Below are 24,628 nucleotides of genomic sequence, written 5' to 3' on the forward strand. Positions count from 1 at the left end.
TCGAGGTCCGCTTTGTTCTTTGATTTCTGTCACATAGGCTTAGCTGTGCTACCTTGTACTATCGATTCGCGGATCGTACCATTTACAAGTAAAGAAAGAATTAAACATGCAGAAATAACACTAGCCAACTGTCGTCGCTCGTTTCGAATTACTAAGTACACCATCAGTCTGCATTTTACTTATACTTACCGCTATACACTAACTTGAAAGTTTATGAGCTTTGCTGTGTTGTGTAGGCTTCCACGACCTCGATCGGTAGCTTCTTGCACCCGAAAACTTCGAGGGTTGTGATGCACTTCGCGTCTGATAGACTCAAACATTTTCTTTGGGAAGTTAACACAGATGCGGCCATTGACGGAAAGATTAGAAGCCCGCTTCGAGCCGCGGGTCGCGGAGTTCGGGACCCACTGCCCCCCTGTCAAGCTGTCACCAGGAAAAGTGACAGCGCCTGACAGCAACCTGACAGCGCTAAGTAAAATTTACATCCGGCGAAGGCGGAAGTAAATCACTCAGATCTGGCTCACTATTTTGTCTGATGTCAATCTTGCATTGATCGTTCTCTCGATTAGTCCCGGTTCTCGACCCTCGAGCAAACTTGAAGCTCGCCACTAGTTCTGGTGCTCGGCGTGACCCGAGTGGATTTAGAGGAGCGTGGAGTAGCGATGGGTCAGCTTGGACTCGAAGGTCCGCTGCAGCGTCTGAACACGTGGCGAAGAGGCTTTGTCTCATGTGGTTTCCAGTGGGCGGGCTCCACCAAAAAAAAAAGGTTTCCAGTACTTGGGCGGGGGGAGAGCGGATGTCGATGGTTCGGAGGACTCGGAGAGAGATGACGTTGACATCGATGGATTCGATGATGCATCCTTCGACCTCTGTCGACTTTGCGACTTCCGATCAATCATCTCTACATCTACAGTATAGAGCACTTTAGCTATCTTGAGTTAAAGCCCTCGATGCACGACTTAAGGGTCGAGAATGGTCTGATAGATAGGGTTGCGCACAAGATGGCTTACTGATCTGTGATATGGTGGGTGGGTGTACATGCACGGCGCTGTACATGTGTATATGCTGCGGATGTCACCGAGTTTGCTATCAGGGAGCGTAAATATAGACAAAACTCGATTATATAGAAAGAGCTCGATCAGACCGATGGTTGGAGATTCACACCGGGGTGGTACGCCGTTCGACGCAGGGCACGTTTTGAGAACGCCGAGCGTTCAAGGGTGATCGTGGGCGCGTGGGTGGGGACATATGTATGTACGCCGGCAGTATGTGGGACACAGGGCGCAATTGTTGTCTTTCAACGAAGATTCCGAGTCGACGGACAGAGATCCTACGAGGGCGGCAGATTCACGGTGGCACGGAAGATGCATAGACCCGTTGGCCATGGAGAAGAAGCACTACATGATTCGGGTCTTCCCCTTCCGACGCCGCTACGTTTTCTGGACCAACTCCGAGCCTTCGCGGGAACAACGAAGAGGAGCCCGTTGTATCGTTGACGCGCGTCATTATAGAGTCAACGTGGTCAACGTGGTGAAGGCTAGCAAGTTGCCGAGGACGCGAGAATGTGAGTAGGACGAAGGCTTCGTTGAATTGAGATTGAGAACGTTGAGAAGCTGAGAAGAATCTAAAGGACAGGCTGCGATTGGCGTGCTACGGATGTCTGAGAAGCAGAGATGCGACACGAATGCGGATGCGGGCGGAGAGCTCAGATAGAGGAACGGGCATGAAAGTTTCGTGAGAGGCCGATGGAGTTCATTATGCATTATGCATGTCAGATGGCATAAGCAGGCGCCGAGCGCCGAGTGGTGGAAGGAAGTGGGCATGGTCATTCCAAAGGGGAATCTGACCTTGGAGAAGGAGAGGCAGCGCTCGGAATAAGCAGTATGCGCAGCTCGCGTGCTTCGTGGAATGCATATTAATCGAACATCACCTGAATGATACGCCTTGCCCCTCGCTCACTTAGTGAAGACTTGACATAGCAGGCGTCCATAAGCGTCTGCTATTTCGGGACCGTCGAAATCGTAAAGCCGCAGACTTCCCAAGCCGAAGGGAAGTTTCTAGCGCAAGGGTGGAATTTTCCGGATGTTGGTCTGAGCTTGGGCCTCGTTTCGGATGTCGTTTAGGTCTGAGGAACAACATGAAGTACTTAGCATACTTCGCAAAGAGAATGGAGACCAAGTGCCAAAGGGGCGCGCGACGCGTTAAGGAGGCAGTGACGCGTTGTGTATTTGGCCGGATTATGCCGAAATACCTTTACCTCTTCCCTTCATTAAGTAGCTTCATCGTCGACTCGTGCCAAAGCTCGTGGTTTTCGTTGTGTGATTGTCTAGCTCATATCAGCGACCATTGTGCAATCTATGTCTTTCATCGATCAGGATGCCTTCTCAAGTAAGGAGCCAAACAAGTTGGATCTGCCAAGCTCCCCTGTCTCTGTTCCCGTGAGACTTTGAGGTTCTCGCACTAGCGACATTGATGATCGTCGTTGGTATCTTATCATTGCTCGGTACCGACATGGCGCTCTCTGCTTTTCATGGTCCTAGAGTATTCATTGGATCAGTACTTGTACTGGCGTCCGACGCCCCAACGGCGTCATTATTTTCATTCGGTCTGACATTACAGCCACAACGAGGAAGCTTCATCCGTCGGTATACGGTGTCAGCCTCAAGACATCCTCTCTTGTCTCCTGCGTTCACGATCCCTCACGCTCCTTTACGACTCTCCAGGAACGGACCCACGAACCAAGTCTCTACCCTCAGCACTCTACGGCTTTTGTCTGTTTATCCTCGGCATGCTTTCAATTGTCATCACCTTCGTTTTCGACCTTCTTTGCCGCTGCTTCACATGCTTCTCCCCGCCACCCGAGGAAGGCACCCTTCCAGCCCCAGTCTCATCCCGTCAGCTTCGCTCAGCCTTGCGCGAGTCGGCCGACTGGGGCCCTTATCAGTCCATCTTCCATCCTAGCTCACACAAGTCTCTGCACTCGGCATCAGCTTCGTCCTGCGAGAGCCAGAACGATCAAAGCTACGAACACGGACGATGCGACTCTCGTGAACTCGCCACGCCACCCACGTCTCCGCCCCTCCAGACTCCGCCCCTACGCCTAAGCCTGCCCCGCTACGAGGAGGAGTCGGGATCATTCTGGTCTCTACGGCGCAGCGCCACGAGCACCCGGATCGGAGAGATGCTGTCCCCCTCCCCCTCGCGCAGCCCTCGCAAGCTTCTCAAGTCGCTCTCGCTTCCTCGGCTCTCGCCCAAGCTTGCGACTCAGCCGTTCCGGGTGCACAACGCCTCGCAGGCCGTCGACGGCGCCGGGGGCATGTTTTCCCTCCCTTTCCCCATCAAGGCGGAGATCGCTGTCCACGTCGACGTTCATGTGGCTTCAGAGGCCAGGGCGGTGGATGAGGAGGTTCGTTCAAAAAGCCCCGATAACGACAGCGACAACGATGTCCTTCAGACCCCCATCGACTCTTTCTCCCCGTCGTCTGCTCTCGAGCATTCCAACGACCGTGCCGGGTCTAGTCTGTACGTCGCCCGACTCGGAACCTGTCATCTCTCCGTCACGACGATCGAACGAAACGAAGAGCAAGATATCGAGATGGAGATTATGGCAGTCAGCAAGGAGTTCTCCGGATGGCGGGTGGAGGACTTGTCCGACGGGGAGTCCGACGTGGATACGTCCGAGTCGGTGGAGCCCTATTACAGTGTCGTTTAAGTCATCGTGTGCCAGGATTTTATTCTGTTAAGTGTTTGTATATTTGGGGAATATATTCTTCTTTCTTGGTTAAGTTGCGTGCTACCGTGCGTTGTGTCCTTTATCCCCTATTGACCATGGCTGAATTTGACGTTAAGCGCAGATCGATAGAACACGTTAGTAATTTCACGAAGAGTATCGTGCCAATGCAGCCGCTAAGCCTTTTCTCTATGTATCGTTATATTAACCTCAAGTTACCCGGGACGCGTCGTGACGACGCGCAACCGAGGTGTTCTGAATAAATGTTACTTGAAAAGATTGTGATAGTATTCCTGGGCTCGCCCGGAGATTTCACAAGGAAGCGAAAACATCATGAAGTGCAGTGAAGTTTCGAGACTCGGAGGGCTAACGGTGCCATTGTTAAGTGGTCGATCGAGACTTCAAATGGAGATGTAGGGTGTAAATAAGAGAGATCATCGTTTTTGTATTGAAATGAATGAAGTCGCAGAGACAGGTAGCTTATCCATAGAGTATGGGCGTGGCAGTTACTTGGGGCCTTGCTTGGGGCGCGCCAACCTGGTTTGCTTTGAAACTCCGCAGCTATGTCGTCGGCATATTCCGAAAGCCTTTTCCTCAATGCATCAACCGTTCGTGACATCTAGTTCACGACATCGCTCAGCAGTCTTAATCCCAATCGTCGTTACCAAAGCGTGGAGAGCCTCGGATTCCCTTCTTCCTCAGAATGCATCTTTAATACCAAAAGCACTTGAATGTAGCCGGACACCATCCACTGAACGTAACCATGAGCTGAAGAGCTCGGGGCTTTGCCTGCGCCCGCTCAATTAACTATGCCTCTAGCTTTGCCATAGGTTACCAGGCACATTTCTGCCCACTTTCAAGGTGATAATTTAGACTAAAAGGCTTTCAAGTTCTGGTATGATCTGAATTTCATCTTATCGTAACTCAGACCATCCATTGCTCAGACTCGATCGCAACGCTCTCTAGAGACATATACGCCGACCATGCCCTAGCACAAGTTTCTTCAGCGGTAACTGTTCCTCATATACACGGCTAGTACCAGCCCTCTCCGCTCCTAGCTATAGCTTCAGTTGCTATGCCCTCCGAAGCTTTCCACAACTTTGTCCGCACCCTTTGGGCTTGGATCAAGTGGCTCTTCCTCGCGTGTTTCTGCGCTACGGATGAGCCTTGTCCAGGCTCAAACATAGAGACAGAAAGGCCGTTCGACGCTGCGCCTGACATGGAGAATGGTTCTAAAAATTTTAGATCACCGGTGACCCGCCCGCCACACTGTACGTCGTCGTGAGCAAGCTTCTGCCGTGGCGTTCATGTTAAAACTCTTCTTCGCTCAGGTTCACCTCACTTGGCCAGCAGTCCAATCTTTGCTTACGCTCGTTCGGGAAATTTCAGCCCTACTACTCTCGTTAGACCGACCTTTGTCTCTCCTCATCCCCCTCGTACATCCTCGCTTTCTCCTGGTCCTGTGGCTCCCATCGCTCCTCAATACTACACAGTATATCATTCTCCTGAGCGCTCTGTCACCCCGCATCCTACACCCTCTGCGACTGCCATGTCAGATCTTTCTATCACCTCCACCCCGACTCCTTCCATCACCACTTCTCCGAGTCCTTCCACCACATCTACTCCGATGCTCTCCACCACCACCGCATCTACTCCCTCCACCAGCATCGCCACAACTCCTGCCAGCATTGCGCGATCTTGCACTGTCAGCTCTCAGTCAGCCTCCACCGCGGAGCCGATCACCCCCTGCAACGTTCCTGAGCTTGCAATCCATATCGTCTCCGACACCTCAAAGCCTCCTACTGTGTGCAACACAGGCGATATCGGAGCAGGCACCGAGCTACCCTCTGCACTCGCCCTCCCTCAACCGGCCAACGCGTTCGGATCTCATCGGAGAACGTCGAGCGTCGAGTCGGACAAGGCTGCGCTGGGTAGGCCACTTAGCTACCTGGCCTGGCTATGGAACGACACCGACGACGGATCGCCGAAGCGTGGTGAACGGGAACAGGGGCAAGAACACAAGCACTCGTCCGACGCTGCTGGGAATCTCGAGGCTGAATCATCACCGCCCGCGTCTGCTGTTTGCGACACCGACCAGCGCTCCGAGTCGGACACCATCTCCACCCCGCCAAGTTCGCCCTCGCGCGCGCCGCACACACCTGTCGAATCCCCCACATGCACATACAAGAGATGGGCGCTCCTCGACTGCGCGTCTACCCTGCCCTCGCCTGCCCCCTTCGCCTCTCCGCCCCACCACGACGCGGGCCTGCCGTCCCCGTGGAGCGCGAACGAGCTCGCCAAGGATTCAGAGTCTGAATCGGAGGCCGCCTCCGCCTCCCCATCCCAGTGTCAGTGGCCGATGCACGAGCAAAGTCCGTCGCGGGAGAGGTCACGCAAGAGGCTCGTGTCGCCGTGGAGCGTGTACGTTGTGCAGGACGGGCTAGGAGACGGGGGCGCGAAAGAGGGCAAGGGGCTGGGCATCTCGTTAAATGAGCGGTGCTCGTTCGTATGTGCGCCTGGCATCGCGCAAGAGGCAGGGCTCTGTGGGCCGTGTGAGTCATAAGTAATTAGTAGTGGGGAGTGTGAACTCGTATGCCTTCTATTCATATTTTATTCTGCTTTCTTTCCTTAGGCGTTGGTTTCTGCTTCTTTGTGGGTAGTTCGCGTAGGCTTTCTTTGCCAGTCGTTGATTGCCGTCTTGATTTTCCTCCTGTACGAGCCTTACTGCGATTGTACTTAGTCTCTTTAGTGACGGGTATAAAATGGGTTGTTGAAAACGTCTATTGAGTTCGTGAGCCAGGTTTGGACGAGTTCAAGCTGCAGAGTTTCAGAGGTTCGAACGCGTCGCGTCGCGTCGCGCGCTACTCTAGGGCCGGCTTTGGTTACTTCATCAAGTTCCATTCATGACAAGCTTACTACGAACCTAACTTACAAGTTACCACTCTCGCATCACGAATCTTCCCTCTTTACGCTGTGTGGCGCAGACAAATCGCGCTCGAGGCAGCCCCTCGGCGCTCAACACTGGGAAGATGGCAGGCACTGGTTCTTTAGCCGTTCCTGGGAGTCGGCGTAAAGTCGATAAATGGCCCGGAGAGCACATCCTGAACCGCTCTTGCATCACCCTTTCCAATCACCCGCCCATCCAAGGATTCGCTCTCTGTTTAACCGAGGGATGTCTTGTGAAATCGCCAACGCTGGCGCGGAGAAGCCGACCGTCCTCATCGTGCACGGCTGCTTCCACACCCCGGCGCACTTCAGCGCCTTCCGCGAGCTGCTGCATGCGAGGGAATACGACACCGTCTGTCCGCACCTGCCCAGCACGAGCAAGCTTCCGCCAGACTATGCGCCGGCGACGTTGCAGGAGGACGCGGAGTGCATGCTTGTCGAGCTGAGGAGGCTCGTCGAGGATGAGGGGAAACAGGTGATCGTCGTCGCGCATTCGTATGGAGGGATGGTTGCCAGCGAGGCTGTGAAGGCTGAGCTGGGGCGGAAGGCAAGAGAGGGAAAGGGAGAGAAGGGCGGGGTGTTGAGGATTGTGTTTTTGTGCGCGATTCTTGTGCCTTTGGGTGTGGAGGCGTTGGAGTATCACGAGGTGGCAACTTGTGTTGAGGTTCATGTGAGTCGGCCTTGCCATCTCTGCTTTCTTGGGCTTTAGCTGATCTCGGAGAATCAACCACGATCCCACTATCGATGTACGCTATCGGGCTGGTAGGACAATGGGACAGTAACCATCATCGACCCATCAGACTCACTCTTCAACGACGTCGAAGACAAGCAACACGTTCAGGGTCTTAATGCGATGCTGTTGCCGTCGTCGATGGTAGCGTGCACCAGCAACATCTCTTACGATGCATACAACCACCATCCGGTCACGTATCTGTTCTGCAGGAAGGACAAGACGTGGATCATCGGGAAGCAGGAGAAACAGTGGAATGACATGTTGAAAGGGCTGGAAGGCGTAGAGTCGAGAACGATACCGGAGGGCGGGCATTCGCCGTATATATCGCATCCGGAGGTTGTCATTGAGCTCATTGAGAGCGCTGCTAAGTCATGATAAGTGTGCTCTAGTCTACTCTCACGAGGAATGCTATCTAGGCTGTAGTGTGCTGCTACTCTAATCGGACACATGGTCTATGCTATCATATCTGCTCTCTGCCCTTCGGCGAAGCTATGGATCTCTACACGGACACCGGCTCCTCCTTGTATGGCCAAACCCAGACAATCTTATCCACCGAGCGATCTCGCCTCATCTTCTCGACGTTTTGCTCCGTGTTCATGTGGAAGTTAGATGTCCCTTCCTCGACCTCCAGCAGACGCAAACGCGCACCAGCCGCGTCTCGCAGCCTGAGGCACTCGCGCAGCTGCGTATACTGGGAGATTTCGTTCTCGGAAGGGCGGAAGTCGCGAGCGTGGTGGATGTGCAGCTCTTCGAGGTTAGGGAGCAGCAAGTGGCCTTCATGCTCAAGCTCGGATGAAGTTAGCGTAGCATCGGGCGGCACAGTGGGCGTGAGTGAGAGAATGAGAGACCGCATGGTGAGGTGCACGCCTCCTTCGACGCGGAGAATGCGTAAAGCGGGCACCGTGGGCCACAGGTCTTTCCATTGATCGGCATGAAGGTCGAGGTCGTAAAGGTTGAGGAAGGTGATGGTCTCCAGCGGGATGGCGCGGAGGACGCCGAGTACGAGGCCTGTAGATAGATAGCCGCGACGTAGGATCTCCATGCTAAGCATAGGGTCCTCGGAGGTGTCTTCAGTAGGATGGTCATCGTCACATTCGGGACTCTCGGAGTCACAAAATGGCAGCCGAAGAGACAGTGCAAGGGAAGCCGCCACGTTAACGGAGAGCATCGTACATGCCACCGAGAGGCTGCGGAAACCTGTGGCTGCTGCGAGGCATTTTAAGCCCCCAGTACTTGGCAGCGGATAGTTCGAATGTATCCCCGCGTTATAGTGTGCCTGAAATAGGGGCGTGAGGCGGGAAGAAATGTCGTTGTATGACGTGACGCTGTACATGTTAAGGTCTAAGATTGCGTGTGAGGGGACAGAAAGACGCTGGAAGACGTTAAGCGCTTGTAAATGTGATCCGGTGAGCGAAAGCCTAGAGAGCCCTCGGAGAGGAACGACAACGTTCGGCTGCTTAGGAGCTTCGTCGTCAGGGATGCTCTGGAGGCATCGAAGTGCTAGCATTTCAAGCCGCGGAGTCTGTTGCAAGAGTGCGACGATATCGGAGAGGGAGGGATGGAGAGCCGGGTCCGAGATTTTGCAGATGATCAGAGTCGTCAGATTTTGGAGAGGAAGGGAGTGCCATGTCTCCAGGCCGCATCGACCTAGAACCAGACTTCGCAGGCGAGGCAAACCACGTAGGAACGATTCGGGAAGAGTTGCCTTGAACGTTAAGGCGAGCACTTCCAAGAGCGGTGCAGACTCGGGTAAGTGCTGCATCAGAGGCTGAATGTCTACGCGTGAGCGATGTTTCTTGAGAAGAACGATCTCGCGGCAGCGTGAAAGGCCTCCCTGGAGACCCAAGAAATCGAGTAGCCAATCATCGCTGTCGCATAGTGCGCGGCGAACAAACAACGGAGCACTGCCTGCACGAGTGAGATACGACTCGACCTCGCTCTTACGTTCGAGCTGAGGACAGGCCCAGAGGGTGGCCATATCGAGGATAACATCATGCCACCGGCGGCAAACGAGCATCGCCTGCGTCCACTCCCGGCATTGCGCGTCGCAGCTCAGATGGCTGTGGATGCGCCAGCTTGGGCGTCTGCTACTGAAAGGCCACGTTTCCTGGTGCGAGTCCAGAGGCCATGCGTCATCGCCAAGGTGCGGCTGGATGCACTGCCCGACGCGGAGAGTGAATATCTCGGCAAGTAGCTCGTTTGGTAGGAGCGAGATGGGCGAAGTCTGGTCTGACTTGGACTGAGAAGTCATTTCAGAAGGTGCGATATCAGGAGCACAACGGCTTGAGGAATGAAAGGCATATCAGCTGGGGAAGCTCAGATAGATGAGCTGAGTCGTACGTACTGAGGAGGTTGCAAGAACAAAGCTTGAAGAAACGTGGTCCGAGCAGAACCCCGCTACTTAGATAACGGTGTTTGCGGATGCCTGCCCTAACGACGAAGCGCGCTCGCATCGTATCACTTTCCCATGATTCGGCTGAAACTCTCGAAACTCGTCGCGTTTTGAGGGTGAAGAACGAGGAAAACGCACTTGTGTCACGGAAACCTATGATAGGTGTCGAGGAAATACAACATTATATTGATTGTCAGTACGCAGCAACAGATCCGTGTGCTCGAGGTCCGAGAGCGTGAGACGTCGAAGCATTAGGGCCGGCTGACGGTAAAACCGCACCAACTGCATGAGCTGAGCACAGACAAGAGTCCACGTCTCTTTCGCAATTTTACCGGAAGTTAAAGGCTCGTCCTCACTTCTAGTTCTGGTGACCTGTTTGTGCTGTTTACAGAGCTCTGCGTCGATAGTATGACCTCTGAGGAGCCGACCAAGTGGTACTTCACCCATCTTGCTCCTACCCGACGAGCTACTCTCGGACATCTTTGTCCTTTGCGCAGGCCGTTGCATCCAGCCCAATATTGTCCCAGCAGCGTGGCCATTCATCAATTTTAACGACGATGAACCAAACTGGCGTAAAGAGGGCCACATATGCAGGCTTCTACGGTGCTGGGACTGGAGGCGCATGATGTTAGTTTGTCGCCGCTGGTAATGGTATTTGAAGACTGGTACCCTGTGCCGCGGCTCGTGCCACGCGTTCTTGGCGTTATCCAAGCCCATACACTGACCTCTCTTTACATCAGAGAACCTATGGACGACGTGTCGTTTTCATGGAGCGACCTCTGCACACTTGTTCCTCGGCTACGAGTACTTCACGTCACAGCCATGGGATACACGAAGCTTATTGGGGTGCTCTCTCCAATGCGCGAGCAGGGATGTCTGCTGCCTGCACTATGCGAGCTGCGTCTTCGAATGACACATCTCTCGGGATTTGAAGACTGCACTAGCTTTGAAGAATTGCGGGAGTGCCTAGGTGATCGGGCAACTGTTGGATATCGTCTGCTTCTCCTGGAGCTTGTAGACTGTACGGGAGTGGAGAGTAATAACGTAGCGGCATTGAGAAGGGATGATTCAGTGGATATAGTTAGATGGGATGAAGAGAGCAAGTGGGGATCTGAAGGGAATCACGAAGGTGTAGACTATAATTACCTACGCAGAAAACTTAATTCTAGTTACTGATGATGTGGCGACCCAGCGTACCTATATTACATATTGTTCTCAGTGACGGAGAAATGCATCACTGATTTTAAAAAAACAGCTCAGAGGTGAGCCAGATACATGTCAAGTTGACTGCGCGAGTTGATTTATGTCTACAGCTATCTGGCAAAGTAATGACATGCGTGTACAATACGAATCCTGATAGTCCAACTGCCATTGGGATTCATTGATATTCATTCTTAGGGTTATCAACCTCGGTCAGGGTCACGACCTAATGTGTGGCGTAAATCTTACTCTTCGGATTTGAGGAAAGTGACTTTGGGCTGTGAGGTCTGAGAACGTCACATACAATCACCATCCGTTTTGTTTTTCGTGCTATGGGCACTCTTGACGAGTAAGAACGAAGAGTGAGTGTCCAAGAATTCGATTGACAGGCACCTTAGCTATATAATCAAGAGGGTGCCGCACATTCGCGCATACACTATCCGATCCACGGGACATCGTTGACGCGATAAACCGAGTCGTAAAATAGTCGTAGCACTACCAGTCTAGAACTGCCCATTGATGTACTCCGACTTTGTCTTCTAGTACTCACCCACTCCCACGTCTTCCTCCCCGTCGCTCTCCGTATCATCTCATTCATTGGGAAGATCCAGCTTAGACACTTGCTGAATAATGTTGCTACGGGAGACGCACAACTTGAAGGAAACTCCGGGGGTGGATGTGAGAGTCAAGTGTAAATTGGCCAGGTTGTGTAGCTTTACAGTGTAAAGCTGTGTATACTGATATACTGACTTGTTGGTGATAGCTTCAGCCTCATCTATATTTCCCATCCGCGGCACTACACGATTACGACTCGACGTCCGAGGTCCACACATCATGCTCGTATAAAACTTCATTCCCGCCCTTGAACACGCCTCACCCGTAGCGGCACATCAATCCTGGCTTCCCCTGCGATCTTAGGACGCACGAGGTTGTCCGCCGAGTTGATCGCAGCGTCGTTCTTGGGATCGCGCAGCTCGAACGCGAAGTTGCGGATGAGGACGGAAAGTGAAGCCTGCGGCGTTCCACCCATCGTCAGTTCATCAAGAAACAGAGACACAAAGCGACACGCTACGACATCACACACACACCTTGAACTCGGCCAGCGCAAAGTTCTTTCCCAGACACATGCGCGGCCCATCGTTGAAGCTCCACAGGTGGCGGTGGCCGTGCAGCTCCTTCGCCGCGTACTCCGGCTCCCACTTCCCGCCGTCGCCTCCCTCGGGGCTATCCTGCCGCGTGGCGAGCCAGCGGGAGGGCTTGAACTCCTTTGCGTCGGGGCCCCAGAACTTCTCGGAGCGGTTGAGATACTGCATCGAGGTGGTGACGAGTGTTCCCTTTGCGATCGTGATGGTGTCCACAATGTGGCCCGACGCGGTGGTGAGCGGGGCAGAGAGCGGAAGGACGTCGTCTTGAAGGGCCTGTTGTACGGGGTATTCCACACCGCGAGCACCTTTTGTCAGTAAAGGAAATGGAAAGGGAGCGGAGGACGTACGACGCGTGTGACCTCTGGCAGAGGTGGATGCAACCGCAGGACCTCGTGCACGACGGCGTCGAGCGTGGGCAGTGTCGTGGGGTTGGTGAGCTCGTCGTAGGATGGGTCCGCTCCGCCTTCGTAGAAGTGGGAGAGCTCTTCGCGGAGGAGGCGCTGTGTGTTTTGGTCCTTGGAGACCTCGATAAGGGCCCACTGCAGATTGGAGAAAACGCATCAGTTCATAGTCCGAGGAACGGAGATGGTAGGAGGAAATGGGCGCTTACGGTTAAGCTGACTGTGTGTTAAAGATGGGACAAGAGAGAGAGAACGTGAGTGAACAGTTTTCTGGTAGAGATTGTCGTTGGGGAAACGTACTTGAGCTCGTCTCGTACCCAGCAAACAAGAGCGTCCGCATCTCGTCGATAACCTCTTGTTCTGTGAGGCGCGAGCCTGCCTTCTCTGCTTCGGACGCTTTGACTACACAAGCCTCAGCCTCGTCCCCAGTTTAGTATGAGGCAAAAAAAAACTCACTCAATAAACCTATAGCAGATTTTTCCTCGACCCCATCCCCTCCCTTCACCTTATCAAACAGCCCCCGTGCGACCTCGCCCATCGCACTATTGAACCGCCAGCTGTTCCGGTTCTGCGCGACGGGGAGGTGCATCACCCACGGAATCGCGTAGCTGAGGAGCATGAGAAGCCTGTAGAGCTTCGAGGGGTGTTCGCCAAGCGCGTGGAAGATCTTGGCTACCTCGGATTCGGAGGTGTGCACGGTGGGGTCGCCCACAGTCGCGCGGAAGTCGTGCGAGAAGCCGCCGAGGCCGATGGAGTCGAGCGCGATGGTGCCCATCCAGCGCTGCACTTCGATGATGCTGCCGTCCGCACCGGATTTGTCTAGGATGGCATTCCAAGAGCGGGTGACGTTGTACGTTGAGTCATAAAAGATGTGCGTTAGTTTGCGCAGGGCGGAGTGGCTGAATGCGGGGGAGAGGGCTTTGCGTTGTCTGCATTTGTTTTTGCGAACATCGCGAGTTGAAGTTAGCTGTGCATGCCCAAGTACAAATCGCGGATTAAACAAGATAACACCCACCTCTTGTGCGTGTCGCCGTGTGCCCAGAACAGCCCCTTGCCCATCTGTATGATTCACAAATCCCAGCGTTGCGCCGAATCAAGCATGTCAATCGGCATGGTCATCCTTCGCTTGCTGCCTAAGACACTCACAATGTTCTCTAGCAATAGACTAACTCCTGGCTGAAACCCGTACCCAGTCGTGTCTCTTGCCCACATGTGCGCGAGCGCACGGGGGTCGCACAACACGAGCCTGTGCATGCCGAGCGTGAACGGGGCTTTATATACCCCGCCGTACGTCCGCTCCCATTCTTCATAGAGGACTGCGGGATCCGGCGCGTCTTCGATGGCGCGGGCGACGCCGTACAGGACGGAAGAGGAGGGCGGGCCGCGGAGTGGGGTTGTGCATATGCGACTGCGAGTGGACGTAAAATACTTTAGAAGAACGAGAGTGAGCAGGGAGAGGAGGGCGATGTCGATGGGGCGAGATGCGGTGGAGGTGAGGAGGGTGGAGATTTTGCTGGTGGAGAGTAGAGTGCTAAAAGACATGATGTTGGATGCGACGACGTTTTAGGCGAGCTGGCAAAGGGTTATGTTCGGTTGAAATGGTCTGAAGCCCGTCATAGCAGCCATATTATATATCTTCTGAGTCCCGGTCGTCAGCCCTGGCGGTTCTTCTTTAGCGTTCAAATCCAAGAGCACCACACAATGTAGATGATATAGAAGCTTTGTCAGATTTGTGAGGAAAGCTCGGCAGACCCTAAAGATAGGTTGAGTTCTCCAGAGGATCGGCAATTGCGAGAGGCTGCTCAGTAATTTTACTGATGTTAGGCGCCGAGATGTGGTGAAAGGACCCGAAAAGATGCTCCCGAGGCGTGCCCTATGTCGCATAAGGAGATAAAGCTCGTAAGCAGGCGGCACGAATCAGCGTTTTACTGCGGCCGCTTGACGGAGACGGTCATCTGGAGAAAAAACCATTCGCGAATGAGGAGGAAGAGGGGGTAGATGTTTCCCAGACGAAGCCACGGGTGTGGCGATCTTTCCGAGTCGGAGAAGGTCCCGCAGGCGTCAGCGTCGGGTGTTCCTACTACATATGTCCCAGGCAAACCCTAGCAGCACGATGAGCTGTGGGCTCAATCCCACCAGAAACGAGGAGGACACGCCCGAGGGATAGGCTGAGATAGAGCCAACTGCGGAACGCCCCTTGCGCGTTCTGAAGCACTCTTTCTTTTACCCCTTGCTTTTTCAATGCTTTTGTTTGACTGTATTTGTCAGATATGTGAGGGTTAGGGTTAGTGGCATGGCATCGGAGGCTATGGCTTGTTCCAAGACTATCGGAGATCTTTCCTGCTTTGCCGTTAAACCCCGTTGACCATGTCTCTAGCACCGACAGTGCTCAGTTATTGAACACACCTCCTGCGACTGGATCCGGCACCGAGGAAATGAATGAACTTTGAAACTTTGACACGTTATCTCTCCTTCGCGTTCATCGTTTAAGCTTCGCTCTCGCTCTCGTCAGCTTTGCGGCACCGATTCTTCACGCATCCTTCCGTTCTGTTCTATAGCGATTCACAGGCTTAATGCTATCTTATTGTCATATCTTGTGGTCCTTTATCAGTTTATTATAACATCTCTGTGGTGCACCTCCAATTCTGCATTCGGTCGAGCTGCTGATCACATTTTTCACGATCAGTTCGGACACCATTCGACGTGCATTCTTTGCAGCATTCATACAGCCGTGATCTCTATCTATAAATGTCAAAATTTCTTCGGTCGACGCTGGGGAGAACATGTTAAAGTGATGGTGCGCCTTTATATTCTGAACATATGAGCATTTATCTTATAGCACACCTGAATTCAAGTCGGCTAGGCATGCTGGTGACGCCGCTGCGGAGAAAGTGGAGTCTTAGAATACAACTGAGTGGTCAGCGTTGGGTCAGCGGCGCTAATTTTGGCCCTCCCTTCCACCCGTTGGCATAGATCGGCACGGCCCATTTCAGAGAGGCCGGCGTCCTCACTCCCGGGACGGTCCGGGACATGACCCGGAAGCTTTATCTTTGGCCTTGCGTGTGGTTGGCGTTTACACTGCACCCAGGCCTCACACTGCGCTTACTCCGCACTCCTTCGTTCCTTTCCGGACGATGGCTGCGTTGCGCCCACTTTACTAGGAATAAATTCGCATACGGACAAGTGCGAGAGCGGGCCGCAGACGTCATTCTCATCCCGCGTCATGCAGACGTCAGCGGCCACAACTCAAGTCATCTCCACGATTCAGGTATATAAATCGGAGAACTTGCGAAGCTAAACTCTGCAATCCGTTGATATCGTACATTCACCATCGTATATCCAAACCCACACATAAACTATCCAATCAACCACCAAACATCATCCACCATGCCGTTGTTGTCTCGAAAGGTGAGTGCACCTCCAATTCGAAAGAAGCGTGTTTCTGACTTTATCGTTCAAGAACAAGCACTCCAATGAACACATGAACGAGCAAGGACGTCGTCCTGAGAACCAGGCTCAAGGCCAGGCAGGCATGGGCGACCCTAATATGAACAAGCCTTTGCCTGGCCAAAGCCAGCAAGACCCGCGCTTTACTCAGCAGAATATGGGTCAGCAGGACGTGAGTTGCACCCTTTAAATCTACTATAGCTTGAAGCTGATGGTCGTTCTGCTTTGTGCATAGTTCCAGGGCCAGGACCCTTTCAACCGCAACACCTCATCAACCGGAGCGTCTACAGGCACCGGCGGTGCCAACCCACCTGCCTCCTCTGGCAATCGCGATCAGGGCCATGGCGGTGGCCAATCAATGACTAACAAAGTCGAGAGCGCCGTCGGCTCCATGGTCGGCTCCAACGCGCTCAAGGCCAAGGGCATGCAGAAGCGACAGTACGTTTTGCCATTTCTACTGCACCATTATCCATTGACGCATGGCTTCAGGGAAGCGGACTCCATTCATCAACAAAGTCAAGAACTTGCTGAAGCGGAGCGTCTTGAGCATGAGGCACTCGTGCGACGCGATCACGCGGTTTCGCATGGCGCGCACCCGCAGAACAAGCACCTCGGTGGCGATGCGAACGCTGCCGTTCTTCAGCCAGGAACCGGGCGTGACATGGGCGGCGCAGGAGCGCGTGGTTTTGATCAGCAGGGCGGTGCCACTGGTGCAGGAAATGGTGATCAGGCGGGAAACACTGGCTACGGCGCGCCTGGAGGTGATCCAGGTGCAGGTGGCATGGGTCCCCGAGTATAGAGAAGACCTTGATGATTATGTAGGACTTGAATACGATTGTATCGACTAACTTACCGATTTAGTTTTGTGAGCATAGTTTGTATCATCTCAAAAATGTATTGTTTCGATAACTACATACCTCTATCTACGACTCGACGGTTGTGAACTATCATTCCGCCATGTAGACCCACCATTTTCCCTGACCCAGGCTCCATCTTAAATTGACATATACCGTTTCCCAATCGTGCTCATTTTTTTTGATAGGGTACCCTCCCAAGGCTTTTGCTTCATTAACTGAGGCGTCTTGAGGAGGTAGACTTGAAGTACCTCCTCGGCATATCGATCAACCGAGCGCGCATATTTCGCGAACTGCAAACGTCACAATCGAAAGCTGCTGTGAGCTGTCGGCCGCAGGCAGTCGCGCAGCGTGACGTGCGACCGTTGAGACAGATTTCCATACGACGTGCCGCGTATCTGCCAATCCTTGAGCGCGGGAAGTGGTTATGACGGGGCCATTGCGTAATCGGGATTGAGAAAACGAATGAAGACATCCAACGACACCGAAGCGTTGTACGTTGGGTATGGCTGAATAAAATCTCACTGCAAGTTCCTCCACGGTAAATTACAAAGATGGATCAAATACAGATCCATGGGCCACGTACAAAGTTTTAATCAAATGCACATATTCAGCCCGAGCCCTCTTCGTTATCGCTGTCGCTGCCGTCTTCTGACACCTCCCTCCCAATAAAAACCTCGCTAACCAGCCCGTCGCTCCCCATATCTTGAACATCAGAGACAGAGATATGCGAACACTCCACAAGCTCCAGGCGACGGAGTGGGCGGCCGCAAGCTACTCGCTCCCGGAGATATATGCGCAGAAGCTCGACTGGAGACGTATCGCCGACTCTAACAAATCATGTGACCTCAAAATGCAAGATCTCGAGCTGGGGGAGCACCAGAAGCGGCGAAGCGGCGACCACGGTTGGAGTGAGCGAGAGAATAAAGTCAGGGGTGATTGTAGGATGCAAGTCGGTCGCTTGAAGGACGCGTAGGGCTGGTAGGAAATACCAAATCTCCTGCAGCTGGGATGGATCGGGGAAACCAGAAACCCCGGGAATTGGGAAAGGCGGCGCGGCGTGGCGGCGAGGCTGGTGGCTGTGGCAGTATTTGCCTAAATAGCCAGAGCCCCTATCTGGATCACCTTTCTTGTTTTTAAGTACGTTTTTTCTTCGGGTTGTGTTGTCACACTATCGCTGATTCATTAACTTGTAAAGATCACTAAAAACAACGATTCTCGGCCGCTCGGGAAGCAGCTCGGATGTCGAGTCAGACAACGATGTAGGCTTCTCCAAAGCATGTGCCGCCTTTCCCATTTCCCGGGTGTTCTCGGGGAAACCGCCCTGGCTGAAGTGCAGACATGTGGCTGTATGGGCCCCTATCGCTCGAAGAACGTCCAATGCGAGGTCGTACGGGTCGTCGATGTTCATCCCGAGGGCTATGTCGAATAGAAGAGTGATGAGGGGATCGTATGTCTCGGATGAGTGGGAGAACACGTCGGGGTCAACGAATGCCGTGACTTTCAAGCTGCTGTTGGAGCACATCATCGCGAGACTGCTGATGTGAGGGCGTGGGGCGGGATTCGAATTATCAAGGGGGTAGGTAGACGAGCCGATTTTGAGCCTGCCATAGTGTGCTTCCAGGATTGCAGCCAAGCGTGAAGTGAAGTCAGTATGGGACGTAATCTTGTTCCCATGCAACTCCAGAGTGGCTTGTGCGGGAAAGACAAGACGCTGAAGAATTTCCAGTGGTTGCGTCCCCGTCCCACCGATCGATACCCTACGTAGTCCTGGCAGGGTTACGGTGCCGAGGTGAGTGCTATACTGACGTCCACTCAGCTCCTCATCTATATCGTGGTAAAGGCACCAGAGGACTAGCGTTCGGAGGGCCGGGGTCTGCTGGAGGAATGCGATGACATCATCAGTGGAGGGACAAATATCAATGTAGGCGGCAGATTTTAGGGAGATGGCGAGTGTCGTCAAGCCATGCAGGGTGAAGCCGTTCCACGACTCCAGAGCGAGGTTTGAGAGGGCCAACGTTCGCAGGCGGGCATGCCTTGTAGGGGTGTGTTGCTCAGGCGGGGCATTCCATCACCTGCCGAGAGCGCAAGGACCTCTAGCGATGATGACAAACGGCTCAAACTCTCTATGAAATCCTTTGTCTTGGTCTGTTCTTGTTCCATGGTGTCGATAACAACCTTTCTAAACCTAGATAGTCCCCCAGATTTCACAAATCGAACAAACGAGGCGTCCTTTCCGCTCAGACGATACCGGATAAGTAGCGAGGCCTCGCCTGAACGCGCTAGCGCCATCTGTGCGAATGATTCATGATGAAAGAGAGGAGAAGTCCACAACGCGGCTCTGTCAATAATGACAGCTCGCCAGCGATTACATACCAGCATAGCATTGCTCAACCAGGTCCAGCATTTTTGGTGGCAGAAGTGGGTGTCCGTGCGCCAGCCTGGTTTGGCGACAGTATCTGGGTTGAACGGCCATGAATCAGGATCACTATTAGGTTGGATGCAGCGCCCAGCGCAAGTGATGAAGATGCTTGAGAGAAGTTCATCGGGCAGTAGCATCATGGCTGGCGGCCGAAAACTGGCTGGAGCGTGCGGTGTTACGGAAGCCATGTAGTCAGATGCAAGAATTCTAGTAGATGTTAAGAACTTTGGAAGTAGTGAAAAATACGCTTTGTCTCACCACAGTCCTAGTGCCAGTGGAGATGAGCGCGACCTTGCATGGTTGGATGATGAATGCGATTTCGACTCGCTGCAATGTGCATGAGGCTGCATGAGGGGCGCGTTCGGGAATGATTCCCACGCTCTATCGCAACCAATATTCCAAGGGAAGCGGCCGAAGAACTGGATGTAGCTCCGCCCACCGTCACCAATTCGTCAAACTCTCTCATCATCCCTTCTACAATGCATCACGCCCTCACTGTGTCTGATATTCTCCTTGAGATCTTTCTCCAGCTTGCTCAGCGAGGCGACGTGGGCTCTCTTGCAGTTCTTGCCCGCACGTGCCAGACGTTCAAGGACCCCGCGCTCAACCTGGCATGGGAACTACCTCAGCCCCTCTCTCGTCTCACTACCATCCTACCGAAACATGTTCTGGTATGCGGCGAGGAAGGAAAGACTGTGAGTACACTCATACCGGGTTTTCGCTGCGAGCAGAGTCACTTTGTACTAACAAAACTGATGCAAGGTCAATACTCGCCCTCTATCGTCGGCAGAATGGGACTTGTTCTATGGCTACACTTCTCGTATCCGCGAGATCACCGTCTCGGAGCGGGGACCTACTGTGCAATCTTTGCTCAGACTGCTGGCTTCTCGACCTACAGCTATTGACTGCGCTTTCCCAAAGCTCAGGCGTCTCACCATAGAAGAGTCCGAGGACGTTCCCGAGTCACCCGAGTACCGCTCCCTTCTCGGTCCAAAACTTGAGTCTCTAGAGCTCAACCTGTTTTCCAAAGTCTTTGAGGACGAAGTTGTGGAAGGCTCCGGTGGCGCTGCCGCAGCGGCCATCAATGCACTTCCGGACGTCTGTCCCGATCTGAGGCACTTGGCATTCTCGTGGAGCACCAAGATCCACACAACTCCGACCTGGGCCGTCGAAACTCTCTCCTATGTGGTTCCGCAATTAAGGCACCTCCAGATTCTACGTTGTCCAGCACCTGACATCAACACAATGAATGCCATTGGCCTTCTGCCGTCCCTCGAGGTCTTCACTCTCGAATCGTCACCCATAAATGCTGAAACTCCAGGCGCCGCAATGGATATCATGGATGCGTCTCCGCCGTACGAGTTCAATCACCTACGTACTTTGAAGTATACTTTCGAACACATCATCAACGCCATAGCTTTCTCCTATCAGTTGCAAAACTTTCCTTCCTCGCTTTCTATCTCACTCTGCATCCCGCCTCCACTGCCACTTCTTCGAATGCTCTTACGCGTCCTCGGTCAGTTCCCCATCTCCGACATGCATACCATCAAGCTCAAACAGGAATGTACTCGAGGGAACCCTGAGGGATACATTGACGATGGCGATGACCTCCGCGAGCCTGTGACGCTCAATGTACTCCGGCCACTCTTAAGCCATGTGTGCCTCTCCACGCTGGAGATCGATGTAAAGCTTGGATTTGCTCTCACAGACGGGGACATTGACGATCTGTCTCTCGCGTGGCCGAACCTCCAGCATCTTGCGCTAATCCAGAAGGCCGGCTGGGAAGAGCCAACCGTAACGACTCAGGGGCTATACTCTCTTGTCCGGAACTGCTCATGTCTGAAGCGCCTCGAAATAACCATCAACGCTTCTCAGCTCGTCGCAGTTCCTTCAGCAATACCGGCATATGGACACAGAAACGACCTGTTGGATGCGCTAAACTTGCAAGATTCACGCATCGGTGATCCAGTCGTTCTCTCAATGATCCTAGCGCGCCTCTTCTCCTCGAGCTCGTTCTCGCTGCTCTTCGGCCCTGAGGCGACGTTGTCGACAGGGAGACTGACGCAAGCACATCGGTCGGCGGTTATGTATTGCATTGAGCAGAGGCGCACGGCGGAGATTGACTCGGGGCAGGAAGCATGCGACTCGACGTGGCCGCCTTCCGGCGATGTGGTCGCAAAGTTGGAGCGAGCGTACAATGTCAACTTGGGCTTGACCCGGTAGCGATGTTGAGTAAGCTATCACCATTGTTGTAACTTGCACGAAGTAGCGTCTCGTACTAAAATAATAGACGTATTCGCTGCCTCCGCATGCCGCTCGATACTCGCAATCCCTCAACGGAAAACGTACTTGTTGTGATCCAAATATTTCGAATACCACTGTTTCACGAAATTATTCTGACACGCAATTCACAAGCCGGTTTCATATATTAGAGGCTCTATTGATGTATTCCAGTCCGTTACTCAAACTTGTGTTCCCTTTTCAAACTCGGTCCATTATCGCCTTGCTGTCATCAATGAAGACGGGATACGCGGAGGGGGACGTCGACACCATGCTCCCCGAAGATCTTGGGGCGAACCACGTTATCGGCCGAGGTAACTACCCTGTCCTTGGGGCTGCGAAGCTCAAAGGCAAAGTTTCGCACAAGCACCGATAGCGCGGCCTACCATAAAGAAGCACTGAGTTTGCATGTCTGCGCTCAAGGACGTCGGCGCACCTTAAACTCGGCTAGCGCAAAATTCTTTCCCAAACATGTCCTCGGCCCTTCGTTGAACGTCCAGAGGTGCCTGTGGCCCTGCAGTTCTCGCGCCTTGTACTGCGGTCCGCCTTCCTGCAGCCAACGCTCCGGCTTGAACTCTTTGGCATCTGGGCCCCAGAACTTCTCGGAACGGTTGAGGTACTGCATGGACGTGGTGACGAGCGTGCCCTTTGCGACGGTGACGTTGGAGATGGTGTTGCCGCTAGCGTCGACGATGGGTTCTCCAAGGGGAATAATGTCGTCTTGAAGGGCCTGAATCAACAGAAAACAGAGGTTGAGTGCAGCCGGTAACGCAAGTAGATAGCGCGATAAAGAACATACGACACGCGTCACTTCGGGAAGCGGAGGGTGCAGGCGGAGTACTTCGTGCACCACTGCATCGAGGATTGGCAAACCGTTGGTCAGATCGTCGTACGACGGGTCCGTCCCGTTGAACTGTTCAAGTTCCTGACGAAGCTTGCGCTGGTTGTCCTGATCTTTGGATAGCTCTACAAGGGCCCACTAATAATAACGATGTCAACGCTATATCGTTCGACCGTGAAAATATGCTCACGCTTAAACTGACTATTTACGACATTAATTGAGTGGTTTGATAATTTGAGGGATGAAAGAGGCTTACTCGAGCTTGTCTCGTATCCAGCGAAAAGGAGGGTTCTCATCTGTGCAAAGGGGGAATCCAGCTTGAGTTACACCCGTCATTTAGCATTTCGAGCTGAGCAAACAGACCTCGTCTATAATTTCTTGCTCGGTGAGACGCGACGCCGGGTTTGCCGCCTCGGCTTTGACTATATGGAAAGGTGTTGTAAGCCACATGTTTACAGTAGCAAAATGCTGCACACGTACTAAGAAGCCCAATTGCGGACTTCTCTTCCACGCTCTCCTTTTCTGCCTTCGCCTTCTCGAACAATGGCTTGACTATCTCGGCCATGACCTTGTTCAGACGCCAGCCGAGCTCGTTCTGCTCGATGGGCAGATCCATGGCCCACGGGAACGGGTAGCTGAGCATCATTAACAGCCTGTATATATACTTGCCGGGGTTCTCGCCGATCGCATGGAATATAGCTGCTGTTTCGGACGTGTGCGAGGGGTCGGAGGTGGCTTTGAAGTCGTGCGAGAAGCCCCCGAGGCCGATGGAGTCCAAGCTGAAGCGCATATCGTGAATACACAAAGTTGATACAGCGGATAGGTTTGACCTACGCAATGAATCCCATCCTAGTAGGGGGTACAGAAAACCTTCAGTTACATACTAGACAAGGAACAGAAGCGGCTTACCATCGCTGAACTTCTACAATGGTCCCGTCGCCTGACTTCTCTAAGATATCATTCCATGAGTTAGTAACCTATAGCGTTGTCAAAGTGAGAGGATTGTTGACTCGTATAAATCAGAATCAACCTTATAAGTCGAGTCATAAAAGATATGGGTTAACTTCCGCAGTGCTGAATGACTGAACGCCGGGCTCAGGGCCTTGCGTTGTCTGCGGCACATTCCGTCAGACCGGCGAATCGCAAACACCACGACAATACACACCTCCTGTGCTCCTCGCCATGAGAATAGAGCAAACCTTTGCCCATCTGAAAATAGGAAGCATGCAGAGATCAGGTCTAGTGAACCCACCGTATTTGTTGGACTCACAATGCCCATCAACATCTTCCTGATCCCCAGCGGAGTAGCGTATGCGGTCGTGTCCCTCGCCCACATATGCGCGAGCGCTCGCGGATCGCCCAGGAAAATCCTGTGCAAGCCGAGCGGGAAGGGAGCGCGGTACACGGCGCCGTACGCGCGCTCCCAGGTCTCGTATACGACTGCGGAGTCCTCGGCGTCCTCAATGGTGCGGGCGACGCCGTAGAGGAGGCTGTCGCTCGGAGGACCCTTGAGCTTGGTTGTCGCAACGCGCTTGCGGGTGGTGCTGATGGCCTTGAGGAGGATGAAGGTGAAGAGCGAGAGAAGTGCGATGTCGACTGGACGAGCTGAGGAGATGATGCTGATGAGCGAGATAGTCATATTGATCAACTTGGCTGTTCGAAAGAGGATTAAAGTCGAGTTTGGTTTGATTGTCTGGTAAATCACCGCTCCAAGCACGTCCTTTTGTACCTCCAGGTTTGGGCGTCATGTATCGTCATGTATGAGCTGCACTCGGCCCGTGAGCATCATCAGATATCTCGAAGGAGGAGGAACTCACCCGCAGACACTAAGCGTCGCCAGAATTTGCTCTCATCGACCAAGGCACTGCGACCAAGTACATCGCCAAAACATAACCAGAAATAGTCACATAGTGTCATCCACCGGAATAGGCAGTCGAATTGGTCAGGAACCAATGCCAATCCCCGAGCGGTCTTGCAGAACGAATGGTATTCCCAGGCGAGTACCCAGCCCAATCGGCGAATCGAAGGCACGGCTGACCCGCGGGCTGAGTAAGGGTGCTGTCAGCGCGGGTGTGAACGTGGCCCTGCGGCAAAGGGAAATGTATTGGCGCGGTTGTGTTCACACGAGAGGTCCCCGTAGGTGTCGCAAGCGGTTGCGCCGGTGTAACGGAGAAGATGTCGGAACATGGCGTTGCGTGCATGTAAGGCATATGTGAAGAACGCGGAACTTCAAGCTT

General features: G+C 53.3%; 10 protein-coding genes across 10 annotated transcripts; 6 read left to right on the plus strand and 4 right to left on the minus strand.

The window, feature by feature from the left end:
* Positions 1 to 342: 342 nt before the first annotated feature.
* Positions 343 to 1,878, plus strand: CONPUDRAFT_75260 (uncharacterized protein; the record flags this gene model as incomplete). The annotated part of the gene is made up of 7 exons (XM_007772991.1): positions 343 to 472; positions 570 to 684; positions 741 to 912; positions 1,128 to 1,254; positions 1,307 to 1,564; positions 1,614 to 1,734; positions 1,776 to 1,878. The coding sequence occupies 7 exons, from the start codon at positions 343 to 345 to the stop codon at positions 1,876 to 1,878; spliced, it is 1,026 nt and encodes a 341-aa protein (XP_007771181.1).
* A 910-nt stretch (positions 1,879 to 2,788) lies between these two features.
* Positions 2,789 to 3,712, plus strand: CONPUDRAFT_156604 (uncharacterized protein; the record flags this gene model as incomplete). The annotated part of the gene is made up of 1 exon (XM_007773442.1): positions 2,789 to 3,712. One exon carries the CDS (start codon positions 2,789 to 2,791, stop codon positions 3,710 to 3,712), a length of 924 nt encoding a protein of 307 aa, XP_007771632.1.
* A 922-nt stretch (positions 3,713 to 4,634) lies between these two features.
* Positions 4,635 to 6,479, plus strand: CONPUDRAFT_145787 (uncharacterized protein; the record flags this gene model as incomplete). The annotated part of the gene is made up of 4 exons (XM_007773443.1): positions 4,635 to 5,001; positions 5,062 to 6,282; positions 6,363 to 6,382; positions 6,471 to 6,479. The coding sequence occupies exons 1-4, from the start codon at positions 4,806 to 4,808 to the stop codon at positions 6,477 to 6,479; spliced, it is 1,446 nt and encodes a 481-aa protein (XP_007771633.1). The 5' UTR covers positions 4,635 to 4,805.
* Positions 6,480 to 6,902: 423 nt separating this feature from the next.
* Positions 6,903 to 7,784, plus strand: CONPUDRAFT_156606 (alpha beta-hydrolase; the record flags this gene model as incomplete). Its single annotated transcript, XM_007773444.1, has 2 exons — positions 6,903 to 7,346; positions 7,443 to 7,784. 2 exons carry the CDS (start codon positions 6,903 to 6,905, stop codon positions 7,782 to 7,784), a joined length of 786 nt encoding a protein of 261 aa, XP_007771634.1.
* CONPUDRAFT_167607 (uncharacterized protein) lies at positions 7,772 to 9,982 on the minus strand. Its single transcript, XM_007773445.1, has 2 exons — positions 9,754 to 9,982; positions 7,772 to 9,691 (listed from the first exon to the last, which is right to left on the minus strand). The coding sequence occupies exon 2, from the start codon at positions 9,658 to 9,660 to the stop codon at positions 7,909 to 7,911; it is 1,752 nt and encodes a 583-aa protein (XP_007771635.1). The 5' UTR covers positions 9,661 to 9,691; positions 9,754 to 9,982; the 3' UTR covers positions 7,772 to 7,908.
* A 1,746-nt stretch (positions 9,983 to 11,728) lies between these two features.
* On the minus strand, positions 11,729 to 14,699 carry CONPUDRAFT_167608 (cytochrome P450). The gene is made up of 8 exons (XM_007773446.1): positions 13,694 to 14,699; positions 13,563 to 13,606; positions 13,004 to 13,476; positions 12,848 to 12,949; positions 12,757 to 12,767; positions 12,494 to 12,685; positions 12,090 to 12,419; positions 11,729 to 12,013 (listed from the first exon to the last, which is right to left on the minus strand). Exons 1-8 carry the CDS (start codon positions 14,087 to 14,089, stop codon positions 11,852 to 11,854), a joined length of 1,710 nt encoding a protein of 569 aa, XP_007771636.1. The 5' UTR covers positions 14,090 to 14,699; the 3' UTR covers positions 11,729 to 11,851.
* A 1,136-nt stretch (positions 14,700 to 15,835) lies between these two features.
* On the plus strand, positions 15,836 to 16,806 carry CONPUDRAFT_167609 (uncharacterized protein). Its single transcript, XM_007773447.1, has 4 exons — positions 15,836 to 15,955; positions 16,008 to 16,166; positions 16,230 to 16,432; positions 16,484 to 16,806. The coding sequence occupies exons 1-4, from the start codon at positions 15,935 to 15,937 to the stop codon at positions 16,791 to 16,793; spliced, it is 693 nt and encodes a 230-aa protein (XP_007771637.1). The 5' UTR covers positions 15,836 to 15,934; the 3' UTR covers positions 16,794 to 16,806.
* Positions 16,807 to 16,877: 71 nt separating this feature from the next.
* Positions 16,878 to 17,927, minus strand: CONPUDRAFT_167610 (uncharacterized protein; the record flags this gene model as incomplete). The annotated part of the gene is made up of 2 exons (XM_007773448.1): positions 16,878 to 17,382; positions 17,435 to 17,927. A coding segment is annotated over one exon (305 nt), but the record flags the coding sequence as incomplete, so codon positions are not given.
* Positions 17,928 to 19,749: 1,822 nt separating this feature from the next.
* On the plus strand, positions 19,750 to 21,493 carry CONPUDRAFT_156611 (uncharacterized protein; the record flags this gene model as incomplete). The annotated part of the gene is made up of 2 exons (XM_007773449.1): positions 19,750 to 19,965; positions 20,033 to 21,493. 2 exons carry the CDS (start codon positions 19,750 to 19,752, stop codon positions 21,491 to 21,493), a joined length of 1,677 nt encoding a protein of 558 aa, XP_007771639.1.
* Positions 21,494 to 21,692: 199 nt separating this feature from the next.
* Positions 21,693 to 24,154, minus strand: CONPUDRAFT_128333 (cytochrome P450). The gene is made up of 11 exons (XM_007773450.1): positions 23,662 to 24,154; positions 23,557 to 23,600; positions 23,422 to 23,503; positions 23,301 to 23,368; positions 23,226 to 23,240; positions 22,872 to 23,170; positions 22,755 to 22,813; positions 22,648 to 22,687; positions 22,582 to 22,592; positions 21,987 to 22,529; positions 21,693 to 21,932 (listed from the first exon to the last, which is right to left on the minus strand). Exons 1-11 carry the CDS (start codon positions 24,028 to 24,030, stop codon positions 21,783 to 21,785), a joined length of 1,680 nt encoding a protein of 559 aa, XP_007771640.1. The 5' UTR covers positions 24,031 to 24,154; the 3' UTR covers positions 21,693 to 21,782.
* Between the last annotated feature and the right edge of the window lie 474 nt (positions 24,155 to 24,628).

This window comes from Coniophora puteana, assembly GCF_000271625.1.
Source record: "Coniophora puteana RWD-64-598 SS2 unplaced genomic scaffold CONPUscaffold_10, whole genome shotgun sequence".
Taxonomy (NCBI): Eukaryota; Fungi; Basidiomycota; class Agaricomycetes; order Boletales; family Coniophoraceae; genus Coniophora; species Coniophora puteana.